Below are 20239 nucleotides of genomic sequence, written 5' to 3' on the forward strand. Positions count from 1 at the left end.
AGGAGATCGGAATGAAATTAACTAAACATCAACTCAACTCGCCGTGTTTGGAGGAGGAGGAATGCTGCCTATGACCCCAAGAACACCATCCCCACCGTCAAACATGGAGGTGGAAACATTATGCTTTGGGGGTGTTTTTCTGCTAAGGGGACAGGACAACTTCACCGCATCAAAGGGACGATGGACGGGGCCATGTACCATCAAATCTTGGGTGAGAACCTCCTTCCCTCAGCCAGGGCATTGAAAATGGGTCGTGGATGGGTATTCCAGCATGACAATGACCCAAAACACACGGCCAAGGCAACAAAGAAGTGGCTCAAGAAGAAGCACATTAAGGTCCTGGAGTGGCCTAGCCAGTCTCCAGACCTTAATCCCATAGAAAATCTGTGGAGGGAGCTGAAGGTTCGAGTTGCTAAACGTCAGCCTCGAAACCTTAATGACTTGGAGAAGATCTGCAAAGAGGAGTGGGACAAAATCCCTCCTGAGATGTGTGCAAACCTGGTGGCCAACTACAAGAAATGTCTGACCTCTGTGATTGCCAACAAGGGTTTTACCACCAAGTACTAAGTCATGTTTTGCAGAGGGGTCAAATACTTATTTCCCTCATTAAAATGCAAATCACTTTATAACATTTTTGACATGCGTTTTTCTGGATTTTTGTTGTTGTTATTCTGTCTCTCACTGTTCAAATAAACCTACCATTAAAATTATAGACTGATCATGTCTTTGTCAGTGGGCAAACGTACAAAATCAGCAGAGGATCAAATACTTTTTTCCTCACTGTACTTATTATGGACACAGTATGCTTTACATTAGTTATCTTGTTGTATTTAGTTTTTGTTAGTTGTTATTAGTCCCATCCTTCAACTCCATTCAACACCACCCATCTATATCTTAACACCATCCATATTGGATTTCTATTTGCCATATATTTATCAACTCTAAGGTGATGTTTTACAAAAGGTCTGAACCCTCACCAGGGCTTCTTAATGAGCCCTCGACATGATGAGTTGATTAGATTTATATGATTCCAGAGGAGGAATAGAATGTATCTAACACGCATGTGTGTGTGTAATTGGCCGTTTTTTTACACCAGAGCTTCCACCACGTCTTTACAAACACTTCCTCCTTTAGACAGAAAAAGTAATGAGCTGCGCTGCAGGGCTGTGTGTGGTTGTGTGTGTGTTTACGTGAGAGAGAGAGAGAGAGAGAGAGAGAGAGAGAGAGAGAGAGGGAGGGAGAGAGAGAGAGAGAGAGAGAGAGAGAGAGAGAGAGAGAGAGAGAGAGAGAGAGAGAGAGAGGTACATGGTGTGGGACAACTCAAAGGGAATTCTCTGTTACTTCAAACAGGGAGGAAACTTCAGTGAGAACTAATTGAGAACCTCAAGGCCTGGGGCTCAGCCTCCAGTCTTCTCCACTCTATAAAGAGAGAGCTGGAGAGAGAGAGAGAAGGAGGAGAAATCTCACATGCCACTGTCGCCTGTCTGGGAGATCAATCTGAGGACCGGATAATGTATACAGGACATGAAAGACTTTGAAATAGTCTATAATGCACTACTACACAGAATAGAGTGCAACTTCAGATTAGCCCCAAGCCTTATTGAGATAATGACTCAGGAGGTAAAGGGATGTGACATCATGGGGTGACATGACATCACAACCATCTCAGGCTTGTCCCCTGGAGACAGATCATATTTCTTAACAGAGCTTGTTCCGACACTTACACTAACACTCATGTACAGTCGTGGTCAAAAGTTTTGAGAATGACACAAATACTAATTTTCACAAAGTCTACTGCCTCAGTTTTGATTATGGCAATTTGCATATACTCCAGAATGTCATGAAGAGTGATCAGATGAATTGCAATTAATTGCAAAGTCCCTCTTTGCCATGAAAATGAACTTAATCCCCAAAAAACATTTCCACTGCATTTCAGCCCTGCCACAAAAGCACCAGCTGCCATCAAGTCCGTGATTCTCTCGTTAACACAGGTGAAAGTGTTGACGAGGACAAGGCTGGAGATCACTCTGTCATGCTGATTGAGTTAGAATAACAGACTGGAAGCTTTAAAAGGAGGGTGGTGCTTGAAATCATTGTTCTTCCTCTGTTAACCATGGTTACCTGCAAGGAAACATGTGCCGTCATCATTTCTTTGCACAAAAAGGGCTTCACAGGCAAGGATATTGCTGCTAGTAAGATTGCACCTAAATCAACCATTTATCAAGAACTTCAAGGAGAGAGGTTCAATTGTTGTGAAGAAGGCGTCAGGGCGCCCAAGAAAGTCCAGCAAGCGCCAGGACTGTCTCCTAAAGTTGATTCAGCTGCGGGATCGGGGCACCACCAGTGCAGAACTTGCTCAGGAATGGCAGCAGGCAGGTGTGAGTGCATCTGCACGCACAGTGAGGCGAAGACTTTTGGAGGATGGCCTGGTGTCAAGAAGGGCAGCAAAGAAGCCACTTCTCTCCAAGAAAAACATCAGGGACAGACTGCTATTCTGCAAAAGGTACAGGGATTGGACTGCTGAGGACTGGGGTAAAGTCATTTTCTCTGATGAATCCCCTTTCCGATTGTTTGGGGCATCTGGAAAACACCTTGTCCGGAGAAGACAAGGTGAGCACTACCATCAGTCCTGTGTCATTCCAACAGTAAAGCATCCTGAGACCATTCATGTGCGGGGTTGCTTCTCAGCCAAGGGAGTGGGCTCACTCACAATTTTGCCTAAGAACACAGCCATGAATAAAGAATGGTACCAAACACATCCTCCGAGAGCAACTTCTCCCAACCATCCAAGAATAGTTTGGTGACGACCAATGCCTTTTCCAGCATGATGGAGCACCTTGCCATAAGGCAAAAGTGATAACTAAGTGGCTTGGGGAACAAAACATCAACATTTTGGGTCCATGGCCAGGAAACTCCCCAGACCTTAATCCCATTGAGAACTTGTGGTCGATCCTCAAGAGGCGGGTGGATAAACAAAAACCCACAAATTCTGACAAACTCCAAGCTTTTATTATGCAAGAATGGGCTGCCATCAGTCAGGATGTGGCCCAGAAGTTAATTGACAGCATGCCAGGGTGGATTGCAGAGGTCTTGAAAAAGAAGGGTCAACACTGCAAATATTGACTCTTTGCATAAACTTAATGTAATTGTCAATAAAAGCCTTTGACACTTATGGAATGCTTGTAATTATACCTCAGTATACCATAGCAACATCTGACAAAAATATCTCATAACACTGAAGCAGCGAACTTTGTGAAGACCAATACTTGTGTCATTCTCAAAACTTTTGACCACGACTGTAGATGATAATGATATAATTACATTATTTGTAATGAATAATGGCCTGTACTCAGACCCTTTGACTTTTTCCACATTTTGTTATGGTACAGCCTTATTCTAAAATTTATTAAATCGTTTTTTCCCTCATCAATCTACACACAATACCCCATAATGACAAAGCAAAAACAGGTTTTTATATTTTTTAAATAATTTATTAAAAATAAAAAAACTGAAATATCACATTTACATAAGTATTCAGACCCTTTACTCAGTACTTTGTTGAAGCACCTTTGGCAGCGATTACAGCCTCAAGTCTTCTTGGGTATGACGCTGCAACCTTGGCACATCTGTATTTGGCGAGTTTCTTCCATTCTTCTCTGCAGATCCTCTCAAGCCCTGTCAGCTTGGTTGGGGAGCGTTGCTGCACAGGTCTCTCCAGAGATGTTCGATCGGGTTCAAGTCCGGGCTCTGGCTGGGCCACTCAAGGTCATTCAGAGACTTGTCCCGAAGCCACTCCTGCGTTGTCTTGGTTGTGTGCTTAGGGTCGTTGTCCTGTTGGAAGGTGAACCTTCGCCCCAGTCTGAGGTCCTGAGCACTCTGGAGCAGGTTTTCATCAAGGATCTCTCTGTTCTCAGTTCATCTTTGCCTCGATCCTGACTAGTCTCCCAGTCCCTGCCGCTGAAAAACATCCCCACAGCATGATGCTGCCACCACCATGCTTCACCGTAGGGATGGTGCTGGTTTCCTCCAGACGTGGCGCTTGGCATTCAGGCCAAAGAGTTGAATCTTGGTTTGATCAGACCAGATAATCTTTGGTCTGAGTCTTTAGGTGCCTTTTGGCAAACTCCAAGCGGGCTGTCATGTGCCTTTTACTGAGGAGTGGCTTCCGTCTGGCAACTCTACCATAAAGACCCGATTGGTGGAGTGCTGCAGAGATGGTTGTCTTTCTGGAAGGTTCTCCCATCTCCATTGAGGAACTCCCTGACCAAGGCCCTTCTCCCCCGATTGCTCAGTTTGGCCGGGCGGCCAGCTCTAGGAAGAGTCTTGGTTGTTCCAAACTTCTTCCATTTAAGAATGATGGAGGCCACTGTGTTCTTGGGGACCTTCAATGCTGCACACACTTTTTGGTACCCTTCCCCAGATCTGTGCCTCGACACAATCCTGTCTCGGAGCTCTACGGACAATTTCTTCGACCTCATGGCTTGGTTTTTGCTCTGACATGCACTGTCAACTGTGGGACCTTATATAGACAGGTGTGTGCCTTTCCAAATCATGTCCAATCAATTTAATTGACCAAAGGTGGACTCCAATCAAGTTGTAGAAACATCTCAAGGATGATCAATGGAAACAGGATGCACCTGAGCTCAATTTCGAGTCTCATAGCAAAGGGTCTGAATACTTATGTAAATATGGTATTTCAGTTTTTAGTTTTTATACATTTGCAAAAATTTGTAAAAACCTATTTTCACTTTGTCATTATGAAGATTTGTGTGTAGATTGCTGTGGATTTAATTTTTTAAAATCCATTTTAGAATAAGGCTGTAGCATAACAAAATGTGGAAAAAGTCAAGGGCTCTGAATACTTCCATTGTGTTAGTCCATTAGGTGCCTGCATGGGTGTGAGTGATACCACTGTGATGTTAGCCTGAAGGGTATGTAAAGAGAAGTCCAATGTTCATCAGTGTTTCCCCATGTGTTTTGAATCAGGACTGCCGAACACCAGCATTACATTGAGACCTACACATGCACACAAACTCACACCATCAGACACACTCACCACCCACTGTCTCTGTGTTTAATTATCCTGACGGAGCGGTTCGACCTTCGGTTTCCCAGTCCTCTGTGATGAGTTCATGATCCAGGGGTGGAGGGGAGAACAAACACACAGTCTGTCTCTATTTCACACTCCAACCAAGGTTCATGAAATGAATGAGCCAACTGGATCAGGGGTCAGATAGGGGCAGGGCATGGGAGGAGGTCTTGTATTCAGACCAGGTCAGGTGTGTCAGTATACTTTATGGTCTGGTTTGGCATCACAGAAGGCTGTCGTGTGTGTGTTTTTGTGTTTGTTTGTTTGTTTGGCAGGCTGTCAGATGTGTGTGTGATTGACCAGTAGAGTGTTTAATCTGGGGTTCTGGAGAGAGGCATCAATCAAAGACCACCACAGAAAATAATAACCATCACCGCTGTCAAACCTGCCAACACACTCTTGACATATTGGCATATCAGCAGAGAAATCAGATTGAGGTATGTCTGTCTATTCACTGTTCACTAAAGAGTGGGTTTGATGCCCTGAATGGAGATCACAGAGGTAGGGCACTCATGAATAAAAATAACTCACTGGAGCTGAATAGATAGTTTAGAGAGAAAAGGCAAGACCATGGGTCATCAAATTGTAAGTCAGTCTCGCTTACCGCGGTGCGCTACCCAGAGCTATAGAAACAGCCAGTCAGCACTCTCTTTATACTAGCTGTGTACAGATAAAGCTCTCACGACACTGGTTATATGTAATATACAAAACGAATGAAAGACAAATGATCAATTTGCTAAATAATATAATTTATTTACCTCACATATTCATCACCATCATTTTTATAGACACTGAATAAATAATAAATATATTCTTAGCTGTTATTTCTCCTCACCAAATGGATAAATCATTTCTAACGTTGCATTAAAAAGTATATTCCATTTGTTCATATGCTGACTTTGTTGGGATATACTGTACATGTATCACACAAAAATATTAATTGCTATTTACAACATAGAACCACATTTAGTATAGCCAGTCGAGCAACTGTCATGATTATGTTTATTATTCTTTGTTTAAACAGATTTATTTTCCAGTTATAGAAGATAAAACAGCACAGAGTCAGTCTCCTGGGTGAAGGAGAGGAGACTTTACATTCAAATTTTTTACAGATTGCCTGGACACACAATTCCACTCTGACACTTTGAATAGCATCAGACCAGCTCCCAATACTACCCAAATTAAGGCCATAATTCAACAGATTCCAACAGATTCAAACTATAATTTAAGATTGTAGACACCAGCAGACTTTACCAGCAAATACTGTAAGAGGAGTCAACCAGAGAACAGAAATACTCAACAACATCAAATAACAACTGCATTTCCCATCACAATCTCAAATCTGCATTTTGCCATTCTGTTTTCTCTGACCAACGTTTCGGTCAACAGACCTTCCTCAGCATTCACCCATCAAACTGTAATAACTGTGATAACAGATAGGTAGCTAATTCACTCAGCATAGGACCAGCTCTGCTTCCAATCATTACCACTGACACCAAAACAACCAGTGCTGTTATTTTCCTGTCTCAGCTCATAACCAGCTTAGAACACAAATCAAATGTTCTCGGGGCATTGAATCGCGGAATTGAATCGATTGTGCCAACGGGTTATTGATACGATCCCTGGAGGAGCAATCACAAGCCCCCCTGCCGCTCTGCAGTCAATGACAGTTTAGAGGGAAACAAACCATCATGGGGCCAAATGGCACATTATTCCCTCCCTAACCTTATGTGGCTCTGGCCAAAAGTAGTGCACTATATAGGGAATAGGGTGTAATTTGGGAAGCAGATGGACTCATTAAAGTCACAGCTAGGTCCAATTTCAACCAGGACACCTATTAATAAAGCATTAAAGGCTTGTTCACCTATATTACTGAAAAATACTGTAGTTTCTCAGTAAAAATCTGGCCCATATAATCTGAAATAGGACTTTGAAATAAAGCAAGCGTTCCCCTCCAACACAACAGCACAGTATTGAACCTCTACACCTGCAGAAAGGAGGGTTTTGGCACATGAACAACATGGAACAGAATTTGGGTTTGGCTTTTCAAACCTGTTCAAATACAGTTACTATTAAAATAATGTTAGCACTGAGTATTTTAACCTGTACATGGTGATTGTGTGTAAATTGGATTAATAGCACACAATTTAAAAAGAGCTTGAAATCTATTTGTTCTCAAGATTTAAAAAACAATCAATGGTTTGAATGCATTTCCCATCACAATCTCAAATCTGCATTTTGCCATTCTGTTTTCTCTGACCAACATTTTGGGCAACAGACCTTCCTCAGCATTCACCCATCAAACTGTAATAACTGTGATAACAGATAGGTAGCTAATTCACTCAGCATAGGACCAGCTCTGCTTCCAATCATTACCACTGACACCAAAACAACCAGTGCTGTTATTTTCCTGTCTCAGCTCATAACCAGCTTAGAACACAAATCAAATGTTCTCGGGGCAGACGGACAGAGTGGACAGAGCGGGGGCAGACGGACATCGCGGACATCGCGGAATTGAATCGATTGTGCCAACGGGTTATTGATACGATCCCTGGAGGAGCAATCACAAGCCCCCCTGCCGCTCTGCTGCCGCTCTGCAGTCAATGACAGTTTAGAGGGAAACAAACCATCATGGGGCCAAATGGCACCTTATTCCCTCCCTAACCTTATGTGGCTCTGGCCAAAAGTAGTGCACTATATAGGGAATAGGGTGTAATTTGGGAAGCAGATGGACTCATTAAAGCCACAGCTAGGTCCAATTTCAACCAGGACACCTATTAATAAAGCATTAAAGGCTTGTTCACCTATATTACTGAAAAATACTGTAGTTTCTCAGTAAAAATCTGGCCCATATAATCTGAAATAGGACTTTGAAATAAAGCAAGCGTTCCCCTCCAACACAACAGCACAGTATTGAACCTCTACACCTGCAAAAAGGAGGGTTTTGGCACATGAACAACATGGAACAGAATTTGGGTTTGGCTTTTCAAACCTGTTCAAATACAGTTACTATTAAAATAATGTTAGTACTGAGTATTTTAACCTGTACATGGTGATTGTGTGTAAATTGGATTAATAGCACACAATTTAAAAAGAGCTTGAAATCTATTTGTTCTCAAGATTTAAAAAACAATCAATGGTTTTGAATGACTGGTATCCATATCTAGATCTATGTACAGCATAGACCCTAAAATCATTATTGCTCTATTAGTAAATTAATTCTAAGTACATTAGGAAATAATTGAAAGACGATTTCCGACACACATACCTAATGGAAATGAATTTGCACAAACACACACAAACACACACACATACACTTAAATATTGCACTATTCTCTTCACCCTCTGGGCTGGAGTCCCTCTCAGACCTCCCTAGAGAGACAGACAGACAGACAGACAGACAGACAGTTATCTGTAATCTCTTGTGGACAGATATCTGCCTGCAAACCGTAGAATCTGTTGCGAAGGGGTGCATGGGACAATGAGCAGCAGTAGTTCCGATGTTTGGGTTTTCGTCACTGGTTATTTGGACGTATCAGGATTGGGTAAAGGCGGTGCTTAAACGGCTTTGCTTCAACTACTTCACACATGTGCTTTGGCTGAGAGTTTCATTTTGCAAGGGTCAAGACTTCGCAAACAGAAAACTCTCAATTTCTAACACGTATAGATCCTGAATTTAATCACGCAGCTGAAATTACGCAATATTAAAATTCTGGGTTAACCGAGATGAGTTATACTCTGATTACCTTACCTATACATTAACTCCATTTACAGTAGCAGCACTGAGAACAGTAAACTAAAATGGTGGTGGTGTTTGATTTACAGAGAGTCAGTCAGTGGTTGATATGATGAGAACATGAGGGTGTTGGATGGCTAGACAAACCTGCTCTGGGTCTGGGTTAAAGGCTCTATATTAGGGCTGGCTAACCCTTCTGTTGGAGAGCTATTGGGAAAATGCAGGCTTTTTCTCTAGCCCTACTGTAGCACACCTGGTTAAGCTGTTCAAGATCCTGTTGAGCAGCTGATTAATAGCATCAGGTATGTTAGAGCAGGGCTGGAGCAAAGATCTGCAGGAGGGTAGCTCTCCAGGAGGGCTGGCCACCCCTGGCCTTGGTTCTACTTGGTTCTGGGTCCAGGTCTGGCTTTGGGTCCTGGTCCTGGTCTCTATTCGTGGTCGTTGTTTAAGGACTCGGGGCTGGACTCCTCATCGTCACTGAGAGCCTCTGTGTTCGTAAATGTCCCCACCATTGAGTTGCTGAGGCGTGTTTTGACCGGCGCCATCTCCGACAGGATGATGATGTCATTACTGACCAGCGTGGTCTTGTCCATGATCTCCTTACTGTGTTTGGACACAACAGCATCCATGAAGTCATACTTATGAGACAGAGTCCCAGACTCAAACAGGTACTTGAGCAGGTAGGAGAAGGCCACGTTACCCAGGAACGAGGCCAGCATGGAAACCGTTTTAAAGGGGAAGCGCTGCTGGATGAAGTACTCCACGTCTCCAGTCAGGTGGTGGATCTTCTCCTGTTGCACCCAGCCGGGGTAGTAGATAAAGGGGGGTAGTTTGAGGTAGGGCTCCCCTCCCCCGATACGCAGCAGCAGACCGAAGACATAGCCGGCCACCGAGCCGTAAGTGTTGGTTCCCTTGATGAAGAGCACGCTGAGCAGCTGGGGGAAGATGATGACGTACACCAGGTCAGAGCTCAGGTACCACAGGCCGTACACGGTCCCTGTTAGCAACGCCATGGCGGTGGCGAGAGCTCCAAACACGAAGATGGTGATACGCATCACCCACACGATCTCACGGTCTGTCGCCTATGGGGGAGGAGAGAAAAGACTGTTTCAGTTTTTCTATTTTCTGAACATTTCTATTTTCGTTCCTCCCTCTTCTGTTTAATGTATTTGAATATGTGCAAATAACCTACGTAAACATTTAAATACATAAATAAAACAGTGTAGTTTGTGTTAGATATTAGTTTGTAATAGAAACCTGCATATTGAATAATTAGATTTGAATATTTGGCAGTGACTTATTAACAGAAGACAAAAACTTTTTGGGATCGTTACGACTGAATTATTTACTGAAAAAGCTTTATTTTCAGAAACAGAAACACGACTTTAGTGTTGAATTTTTGCATCTCTGTGTGTGGTGTGTGTGTGTGTGACCTCACAGACTGTCTGAAGGCCAGCTGGTAGATGTTTCTGGCGAACATGGAACTGGCCGATAGAATGGAGGAGTCAGCTGATGACATCACAGCAGCAGACACTGCCCCCAGACCAAAGAAGGAGATCCAGGGCGGGCACAAGTGCTGCAGCACGATGGGCAGGATCATATCTGATTGGTCCTTCTCTTTGGGAGGAATTGCCCCATATGTAGTCTGGTTCCAATCTGGGGAAGACAACAGTCAAAGCTAGTAGTTTACATACTTTTAGACCAAAATGTATATGGACAGGCTTTATAAAATGTATACAGTACTAGTCAAAAGTTTGGACACACCTACTCATTCAAGGGTTTTTCTTTATTTTTTAAAACTATTTTCTACATTGTAGAATCATAGTGAAGACATCAAAACTATGAAATAACACATATGGAATCATGTAGTAAAAAAGTGTTAAACAAATCAAAATGTATTTTAGACAGCAATTCAACCATGAAGGCCTGATTCACACAGTCTCCTCTGAACAGTTGATGTTGAGATGTGTCTGTTAGTTGAACTCTGAGAAGCATTTTTTGGGGCTGCAATCTGAGGTGCAGTTAACTCTAATGAACTTATCCTCTGCAGCAGAGGTAACTCTGGGTCTTCCTTTCCTGTGGCGGTCCTCATGAGAGCCAGTTTCACCATAGAGCTTGTTCGTTTTTGCGACTGCACTTTTCAAAGTTCTTGTAATTTTCCAGATTGACTGACCTTCACGTCTTAAAGTAATGATGGACTGTTGTTTCTCTTTGCTTATTTGAGCTGTTCTTGCCATAATATGGACTTGGTCTTTTACCAAATAGGGCTATCTTCTGTATACCACCCCTACCTTGTCACAACACAACTGATTGGCTCAAACGCATTAAGAAGGAAAGAAATTCCACAAATTAAATTTTAACAAGGCACACCTGTTAATTGAAATGCATTCCAGGTGACTACCTCATGAAGCTGGTTGAGAGAATGCCAAGAGTGTGGAAAGCTGTCATCAAGGCAAAGGGTGGCTACTTTGAAGAATCTCAAATATAAAACATATTTTGATTTGTTTAACACTTTTTTGGTTACTACATGATTCCATGTGTTATTTCATAGTTTTGACTTCTTCACTTTTATTCTACAATGTAGAAAATAGTAAAAATAAAGAAAAACCCTGGAATGAGAAGGCGTGTCCAAACTGTTGACTGGTAGGTTATGTCCAGGGGTACTCAAATCTGTACAGCATATGTGATTGAATCTGGCTTTTAGGTAATATGTCTAGTTTAGAAGCCATATTAAGACACTATTCTGAACATTTAATCAGTGATGACAGGGACTGCATGTCTCTCGACAGGAAAGATACCGCCTCTCAGCAGAGGCAGAGGAATAAATCATCACTCCATCAGAACATATCTGAGATCTGAGTACCTTATCTCCCCCTCCATTCTTTCACTCCTCCCTTCCCCGTTTCCTCACTCGTCCGTGACACCTACTCTCAGTCATATCCTCAGTCAGTCTCTCACTTGCTCTCTATCTCTTTCTCTATCTCTCTCTCTCTCTCACTCTCTCTCTCTCACTCTCTCTCCCTCCCCCTTTCCCTCTCTCCTCTCGACCTCAACAAACAGCTGTCGATTAACTTTGATGAAGAATCTTCAGATCAACCTAATTAATTAGTCTTCCTTCTGATGTAATATTCACAGAAGTCACATCTCCCTCTTCGTGCTGTATGACAGGAGCCGTCTGGTGTTGTTTACGTCCCACTGTATCCTGCCTGTTGGTTTATACATCTGAGCTGAACTACGTTGTGGGAACAAGCTAATAGAGAACGATGTGTTTTTTGATCATATTTTCCTTTAGTAAATAATGTGTGGACTCATGGATATTTGAACAAAATGTCTTGTAATGTTTCATTAACTCAATGAGGAAGTGTTTGTGTGTGTGTGTTTGTGTGTGCATGTGTGTACCTGTGGAGGCTCCTATAGCTCCTATGAGGACGGAGGGGACAGCCATGACCAGGCAGCCTGCGGCAGCAATAAAGGATAGAACCTGGGCGTAGGTAGCCGAAGAGGCAGAGAGAACCCGTTGAAAATACACCTGCCACGGAATCCCCCCCAACATCTAGGGACAGAAACACCACAGTCAATACACACAATACAAAACAAACCAACACACAGCTTTATAGTGAATATATACTCCAAACATAACCATAATTACATTATAGTCAATATAATTTACTGCTAATTATAGTGACTGATGATGTACCAGAAGACAGAAGTTGTCGATCCACATCCAGGTGTCTGCTGAGTCTATCTTGCCCAGCCAAGGTGTCTGGTACACAGCCTCTTTAGCTGTCACACTGATGCTTGACACGGCTGGGTTGGACAGGGCAAACGGCACACTGACCCACTGAGAGACACAGACAGACAGACAGAGAGAGAGAGAAAGACAGATGAAATAAAGGTGAATTGCCTTTCTTCCGGTTTGTGGAGCTGGGCAAATCAGGTACACTCACCAGTCCCAGGAAGATACAGAAGAGTTGGACCACGTCAGTGTAGGCTACAGAGTACAGCCCTCCCACCAGGGTGTAGAAGATTGCTATTAGGGCTGAGATCACCACTGACATGTTGATATCAATGTCCACAATCACACTCAGAGTAGCCCCTAGACAAAACACATGGACATACACACATACACAATCAGATGCCATTTTCCATGAAGATTTTCCATTTTAATTGATGATGTTGAAATTGAATTGTCCACAACCCTGACTCTCTGACTGTGGCCTACCCAGCGCTGACAAGATGGCAGCGGACCAGAAGATCTCCCCCATGAGCGCAGGAATGAAGAGCAGCCCCCCCATGCGCTTCCCATATATCTGCTGGAACGGGTCCAGCATGGTGACGTAACCCCGGGAGCGCATGGGCTTGGCGAAGAACAGGCCACCTGGAGCACAAGAGAGACACATCATTAAGGAACTTCGGTCACTATAGGAGACAGAAAGTGTTGAACACTAATTTATCATGTTCTTACCTATTACCAGACTGAGGGCATATCCGAAGGGAGCCTGTGCCCAGGCCAGGCCGAAGTCAGGCAGGTAGACATATTCCGCGGTCCCGTTGATGTAGCCGCCGCCCACCCATGTAGCTGAAGGAGAGGTTCATCACAGTTCAATATACAAATATGTAACACACATTATTTAGCCTTGCACACACAAACAAAACATATAAAATTGTTGAATTGTCTTTATAATGTTGTGTTTCCATAGCCTTCATTTTAGAGCCACACTGTACTAATAAATTGTACAATCAATATCTTATAATCAAATATATTGATAACATTTGGTATATTGGTAACGTTTTATATTTAGTCAATAAATCACAGAGCGTTAATAATCTAGATGTTATGCCACGTTAATAGATCAAATTAATATGAAATGCAGATGCTGAGTTAATATGAAACAGTTCACGTAGATCAATTACAATTATTTTAATTAGCATTTCTCTAACTAGCGGAAAATAAATAATTGATTACTTTTCGCTCCTATAAAAGCCCGTAACTCCGGGGTCTGTTATTAAAATAGCATCAAAGACATTAGTTAGGAAATGCTCTGGGTCTTTAATTAACTCTTGTGTCAATTAATGTTGCTCTCCCCAAAAACAGGGCTTTTATTCTGCTAATGATGCTTGGGGCATTTAAAATAGCCTGTCAAAATATTGTATTCTCCAATTCGATAGAAAAGGAGAGCCGCACACTCTAGGAGCTCAGATGCAATAATTTAATAACCTAATAACCAACGTTTCAACAGACAAGCTGTCTTCATCAGGGTTATTAGGTTATTCAATTATTGCATCTGAGCTCCTAGAGTGTGCGGCTCTCCTTTTCTTTTTCAAGTGTTCTACTCCGTTAGCCAGCACCTCGCCTAAATAGGTGTGTGTTTCTTTCGCCTCCACTCTAATTCGATAGAAACAGCTGTCGTCGTTGACATTTAGGTAATTGATTTTCGCCAGTACCTATTGTAACAATTGATGGGAGCGTGCGTAAAACTAGTCCGGTGCTGGTCTGACTGAGTGCGGGAAAAACAGTCAGAGGCATCTGTCTTTATACGCCAGCTGTAATTATGTCATGTGAGGAACATGACTGATTTAAATTCCCCCATCTAAAGTTTACAGCGGAAATATTTGAACAAACAAGGTACTACATGCTCTACTACTCTCCAACAACAGGGCTGGGGTCAATTCAGTTTTTATTTCTGTCAATTTAGCAAGAATAGTTTTTTATTCATGATTTTAAAACAGCCTTATAGACAACAATGGGATATTTTCAATTCAAAACTGAATTGGCCCCATGCCCCAAACCAGCCTCTCCAGGCAGTTGAACCAGGTCACAACTCACCCGTCATGGTGAATCCACCGACGAACAACCCGATGTCCCTCCCGCCCACCATGATGGTTTCACTGCGGTCCTGACCCTCCGACACCCCTGAGTTCTTGTTCTTCCAGGCGGCCCATATCCCCACGGCCAGAATCAGCAAGTAGAAGATCACTATTGCTACGATCCCCTCGGCGTGGACTGCCATCCTCTTCCACTGCCGTGATTAGTCTTTGTGCGAGTAACGGCTTTTCATTGACATCTGCGCCAGGGATGGAGAGTTGAAGAACAGAAGCCACCTAGCCACTCCCGGTGAAGAAGCCTAGTCATCAGACGCACAATCAAACGTGTATCTTCTTAAGACAAACAGCTTTAAATGTGTTATTGCATCATTGGCTGATTAACAATAATTTTAAATTGTGTAGGCTAACAATAATATTTGACATGTGCGCTCTCTCTCTTTTTCTACTCCTTTGTTGAAGATTTTGTGGACTGTTTGATTTTCAACAAGTTGACCAATATCATGTACATAATACACCCAAGAATGATTATGGGTTGAACAATAAGGTTTGATATGTGCGTAAAATACGCATTACGCATCCCGGAGCGCGCGCCCAGACAGAAAAATATAGTGCAGAGATCCCAGACATTCTAACGGATGGGTCTCTTTCTGTCACATCAACAAAATCAAAGAAGCACTTTCAGGTATAATTCCTGCTGACGGCGGGGTTTTCAGGAGCGGCTAAAGCAGTAACATCGACTTCCTTTCATAGATCCGCCACTCTTTCACACACACCTACACTTCAGCTCATGGCTATTCTACTGTAACTTAATGAAATCTGAGTCGACATAGTTAGGCTACAGTTAATTAACAAACCGTCTGAAACAAAATACATGTAAAGACAACTGTTTGGAGAACGAGGGAGTGCCCCATCCAGGGCACAGAGTGGTTTCCTCCTACCTTTAGAGTTGGCTCTTCAATGTACGTCGGCCGGTGGTTCTAAAAGTGCGTCCAACTGCATTTCCAGAGAAGGAAATATGTTAGACCTCAACGTAATCCACGCCACCCGTGCGTAGTTCCCCGGTGTGGTTTATACACAGTTCGCCAGAAGGGCTGTGTGTGTGTGTGTGTGTGTGTGGGGGGGGGGGGGGGGGGGGGGGGGGGGGGGGTTGTTAATCAATAAGGAGAGGCAGCCAGTGAAGGTCTTCCAGGTAAGGACAGAAATAGCAACTAATTGGGAATGGCATGATGCACACCCATGGGAGCAATTTCTTATAAATCATCCGGTTGGAATGGACCCGTTAACTCACCAGGTTTCATTTAGGCGTGATTGACGTACACACAGGCGCAAGTTGAGTGGAAATGGAAGCACTATGCTTTTAACGCGTGAGAATATTGAGACAGTGGGCGGTTAGAATGTCCGATAGACGGCCTCTGTCTTGCTACATCCAGTGTTGGCGTATAACGTTTATATGATATATTTATCTGGTGAAACATGGGCCATCTTTTGCAGGATAGCGTCTGACATTATAGCCATGGGCCCAACGGGAACGAGAATCAGTCAGATTAAACATGCTTAAAATGCATAAATTAGGCTATACACCTACACCAACATTGGGTTAATTTCGTGTGCATTGAATAGCTCTGTGTGACGTGCGTTATTGCTACAGTGAGGATATTGGATAGGCAGCTTGCCAATCCTCAGTGAAGGATTTGGAGGAGAAAGACGCGATTGCTATTGCTGTCCATGGTACTGGAATTTGGAAACAGACGCACCGGCGTCTGAGGGCGTTTCCATCCAATCTATCAGTTTTCTGTCTGTTCAAGCAATTTACTTAATGCAAGTACAATAATACTATTAAAGTGCACATTTCATAAAGGCATTGTCTAATTTCAAAGAGCAATGGACTTCTTTTTACATCGAAGATTGTATTTAGACTGAACATGTTGACCAATTTAATAAATAGGCTACCGGACATCTGACTTCTCTGTTCTGCCGACAACTCCGACTAATTTACCATGCTTTATGTTGACAGGCTGCTAGAGACAGGAGCCATAGCTTTAGAATACATAAACAACTCATAAACATGTCCACGCGCCTGTCGCGGCTAATAGCGCAGGTAGAATAAATCACAATGATAGAACGAAACGCAGTGTGAAAATGATAAAAGCCAGCCTTTACTGAAAACGACAGTCAAAAAAAGTTTCAAAGACTCAATTTTAAAGTGAGTTTGACTTGGACTTACTGAGATGGGGATTGGACCCACTTGATGGAAATTCTAGGAACCTTTTCATTTAGTCACTGTATACATAAAACTACTTTCTAAGCTCACAGCTTTGGCTACTTGCCTGTTTCATTCAGGACAAGTTTGGTATGAGCCAGGCAATGAGGAGCCGAAGTCCTTGAACAGTGAACGCCACTCACCTTCTAGACAGGCTGCTGGGGCCCCCATGTGGTCATCGTATGCCTTGCACATATCACATTTCCTATACGTTTTTGTGCTTTGGCCCAGTAGGCTACTGTACATATACTAAAGTGTTGGTCCCATGTTTCATGAGCTGAAATAAAATATCCCATACGCACAAAAAGCTTATTTCTCAAAAATGTTGTGTACAATTTGGTTTACATCCCTGTTAGTGAGCATTTCTCCTTTGCCAAGATAATCCATCCACCTGACAGGAAGCTGATTAAAAAGCATGATCATTACACAGCTGCACCTTGTGCTGGGGACAATAAAAGGCCACTCTAAAATGTGCAGTTTGGCAACAGCTCTGGTCGACATTCCTGCAGTCAGCTTGCCAATTGCACACTCCATCAACACTTGAGACATCTGTGGCATTGTGTTGTGTGACAAGAGAATTGAATGCTCATTTCTCTACCATAAGCTGCCTCCAACATTGTTTAAGAGAATTTGCCAGTACATCCAATCGGCCTCACAGCCGCAGACCACATGTAACCCCGCCAGCCCAGGACCACCACATCCGGCTTCTTCACCTGCAGGATCATCTGAGACCAGCCACCTGGACAGCCGATTAAACTTTGGGTTTGCACAACCGAAGAATTTCTGCACAAACTGCCAGAAACCGTCTCAGGGAAGCTCATCTGTGTGCTCATCGTCCTCACCAGGGTCTTGACTGACTGCAGTTCGGTGTCGTAACCGACTTCAATGGGCAAATGCTCACCTTCGATGGCCACTGGCACGCTGGGGAAGTGTGCTCTTCACGGATGAATCCCAGTTTCAACCATACCGGGCAGATGACAGACAGTGTGTGGACGAGCTGTTTGCTGATGTCAACATTGTGAACAGAGTGCCCCATGGTGGCGGTGGGTTTATGGTATGGACAGGCATAAGCTACGGACAACGAACACAATTGCATTTTATCGAAGCTGAAAATGTCCCAGTTCTTCCATGGCCTGCATACCCACCAGACATTTCACCCATTGAGCAGATTTGGGATGTTCTGGATCGACATGTACGACAGCGTGTTCCAGTTCCCGCCAATATCCAGCAACTTCGCACAGCAATTGAAGAGGAGTGGGACAACATTCCACTGGCCACATATCAACAGCCTGATCAACTCTATGTGAAGGAGATGTGTCGTGCAGCATGAGGCAAATGATGGTCACACCAGATACTGACTGCTTTTCTGATCCATGCACCTACCTTTTTTAAAAAGGTATCTGTGACCAACAGATGCATATCTGTATTCCCAGTCATGTGAGATCAATAGATTAGGGCCTAATGAATTTATTTCAATTTACTGATTTCCTTATATGAACTGTAACTCAGTAAAATCTTTGCATTTATATTTTTGTTCAGTGTAGTTAGTAGTAGCCTATCCTACCACCACACTCAAGCTCAAACGTAGTCTGTTGGAACATGGTGACTTTGCATTTTAAAATAACAGTAGAAGTATAAAGCAGTTTACATATATTAAATAATAGAGAAGACAGGAAGTGCTTCACAACAATTGGTGCAGTTAAAAATATATTTGTGTTCATCTAACAGCCATGAAGTTATGAGCTATGAAACTGGAACCAATAATAATAATACATTTGAAAGAAAACTATATGGCTTATCATTATCATACATGCTATCATTGTCCTAAAGGCCTTTATGAAGGAAGCTCATTTTGTATCAGGGAATAAGGCTGTTGATGTTCAAAAGGGTGTTTCTCGATTCTTAGGGTAAACATACAAAGTCAACAGGATAAAGAGGACAGGATTACCTTGTGGGCTTTACCTCGGAGAAGCCCTAGAGAGGAAGGACACAATCTGAACAACATCAATACTGTAAACCACACTCAACCTCACTCACTCTCTGGAGGTCATCTGGAAAGTCATTGAGTGTGTACTTCCTCACTTAAAAGTAACTTGAGTCTTTATTTTGTAGTCATTGAGTTTGAACCTCCCTTAGACGTAGTCAATCAGTCTGTATTATATTCCACATTCAAACATAATCATTAAGTGTGTCCACTTCCACTTCTAGAAAGCAATAATTGAGTGTTCACTCCATCCCTCAGACGTAGTCGTTGAGTCTGTAGCCACTGCTGGATGCTGAGGTGCGTGAGGGAGTGCGGTTGCCATTCAGTGCGGCAGGGGGATAGTAGGGGGGTGCTGGGGTGTTTAAAGTACTGAAGACAGGGGGAGGAGGAGGGTGTTGATGACGAGGTAGATGGAGGGGGTTCCTGGGCCGCCCCTCACAGTTCCAACAGAGCACCGCCCCTCCCATCAGACTCAGACAGGCTGAGACATAGCCCAAATACACAGCCATGCCAATCTCATACTTCATACCTGCAACACATAGTAAAATGTCTTGTTATTTATAAGCAAAAGCTGAGTTCTAATACAATACAACTAAATAAAGCAGGAATTATATAATTAATAATACCTTCAGGTAGGATGGGGTTGTAGAAGTCGAGGATGACATCGTTGGTTGTCCAGCAGACAGTGATAAGGCAGAGCATGCCTGCGGACAGGAAGCAGACCCCTCCGCTGATGGCCAGGGCGTGCTTGGTGGGGGAGCTTCGGGCACAGCGGGTACACTTCATCCCTGCAGAGGACACCAGGGCTGCCAGGGTGGAGGTCAGACAGGATAGCACCATCAACGCCCGCGCTGCCTAGAGGGAGGGAGCAGGGTCGAGGGAGGAGAAAGGCATAATGGCTGTTGCTCAAATGAATCCATTCAATCAATCAATTAACAAATCAATCAACAAATTATTCCTACCTGCAAGTCAGGTGGCAGAGCCAGCATTGAGCGGTGTACTTCACACTGGTAGATGCCTGTGTTGTGCCACACACACTCCATCCAGAGCCCCTTCATGTAGGCAGTGGCTGTGATGATGTTATAGCCCACATATGCAGTCCGCCGCCAGTCGGGGAGCACCGTAGCAACTACACTAGCCACAAGCCCCAACAGACACAGGAAGAAGCCCAGGAGCTGGACCACCATGCTGGCCATTTCTGCAACATCTGCTGATAGAGAACTACACACACAGATCTTAACACAATAATAGCTCACACACTGCACAGCTACACATGAAAAACAACGCACACAGAACCACACACACAGCCACACAGACAAACACACAAGAATCCCTTTGAGACGT

The 20239-nt window shown here is 43.4% G+C and overlaps 2 protein-coding genes across 3 annotated transcripts in view; both read right to left on the reverse strand.

Annotated features, from left to right (window-relative positions):
* Positions 1-9253: 9253 nt before the first annotated feature.
* Positions 9254-20239, reverse strand: part of LOC311143910 (high-affinity choline transporter 1-like) — a gene marked incomplete at both ends in the record, with an annotated part of 505918 nt that continues 494932 nt past the window's right edge. The window contains 8 exons of one of the 2 annotated variants that reach the window (XM_084179786.1): positions 9254-9907; positions 10264-10481; positions 12225-12378; positions 12523-12666; positions 12773-12921; positions 13048-13203; positions 13291-13404; positions 14653-14839. In XM_084179786.1, the coding sequence (XP_084035912.1) occupies positions 9254-9907; positions 10264-10481; positions 12225-12378; positions 12523-12666; positions 12773-12921; positions 13048-13203; positions 13291-13404; positions 14653-14836 (1773 nt within the window). Of the gene's footprint in view, positions 9908-10263; positions 10482-12224; positions 12379-12522; positions 12667-12772; positions 12922-13047; positions 13204-13290; positions 13405-14652; positions 14840-20239 lie in introns of those variants that run through there. The other variant, XM_084179785.1, reaches the window with a different exon arrangement.
* LOC311143565 (claudin-14-like) lies at positions 19150-20091 on the reverse strand (the record flags this gene model as incomplete). The annotated part of the gene is made up of 3 exons (XM_084179418.1): positions 19150-19424; positions 19522-19750; positions 19858-20091. 3 exons carry the CDS (start codon positions 20089-20091, stop codon positions 19150-19152), a joined length of 738 nt encoding a protein of 245 aa, XP_084035544.1.

The sequence above is a fragment of the Coregonus lavaretus genome (genome assembly GCF_964263955.1).
Source record: "Coregonus lavaretus genome assembly, chromosome: 16".
NCBI classification, from domain to species: domain Eukaryota; kingdom Metazoa; phylum Chordata; class Actinopteri; order Salmoniformes; family Salmonidae; genus Coregonus; species Coregonus lavaretus.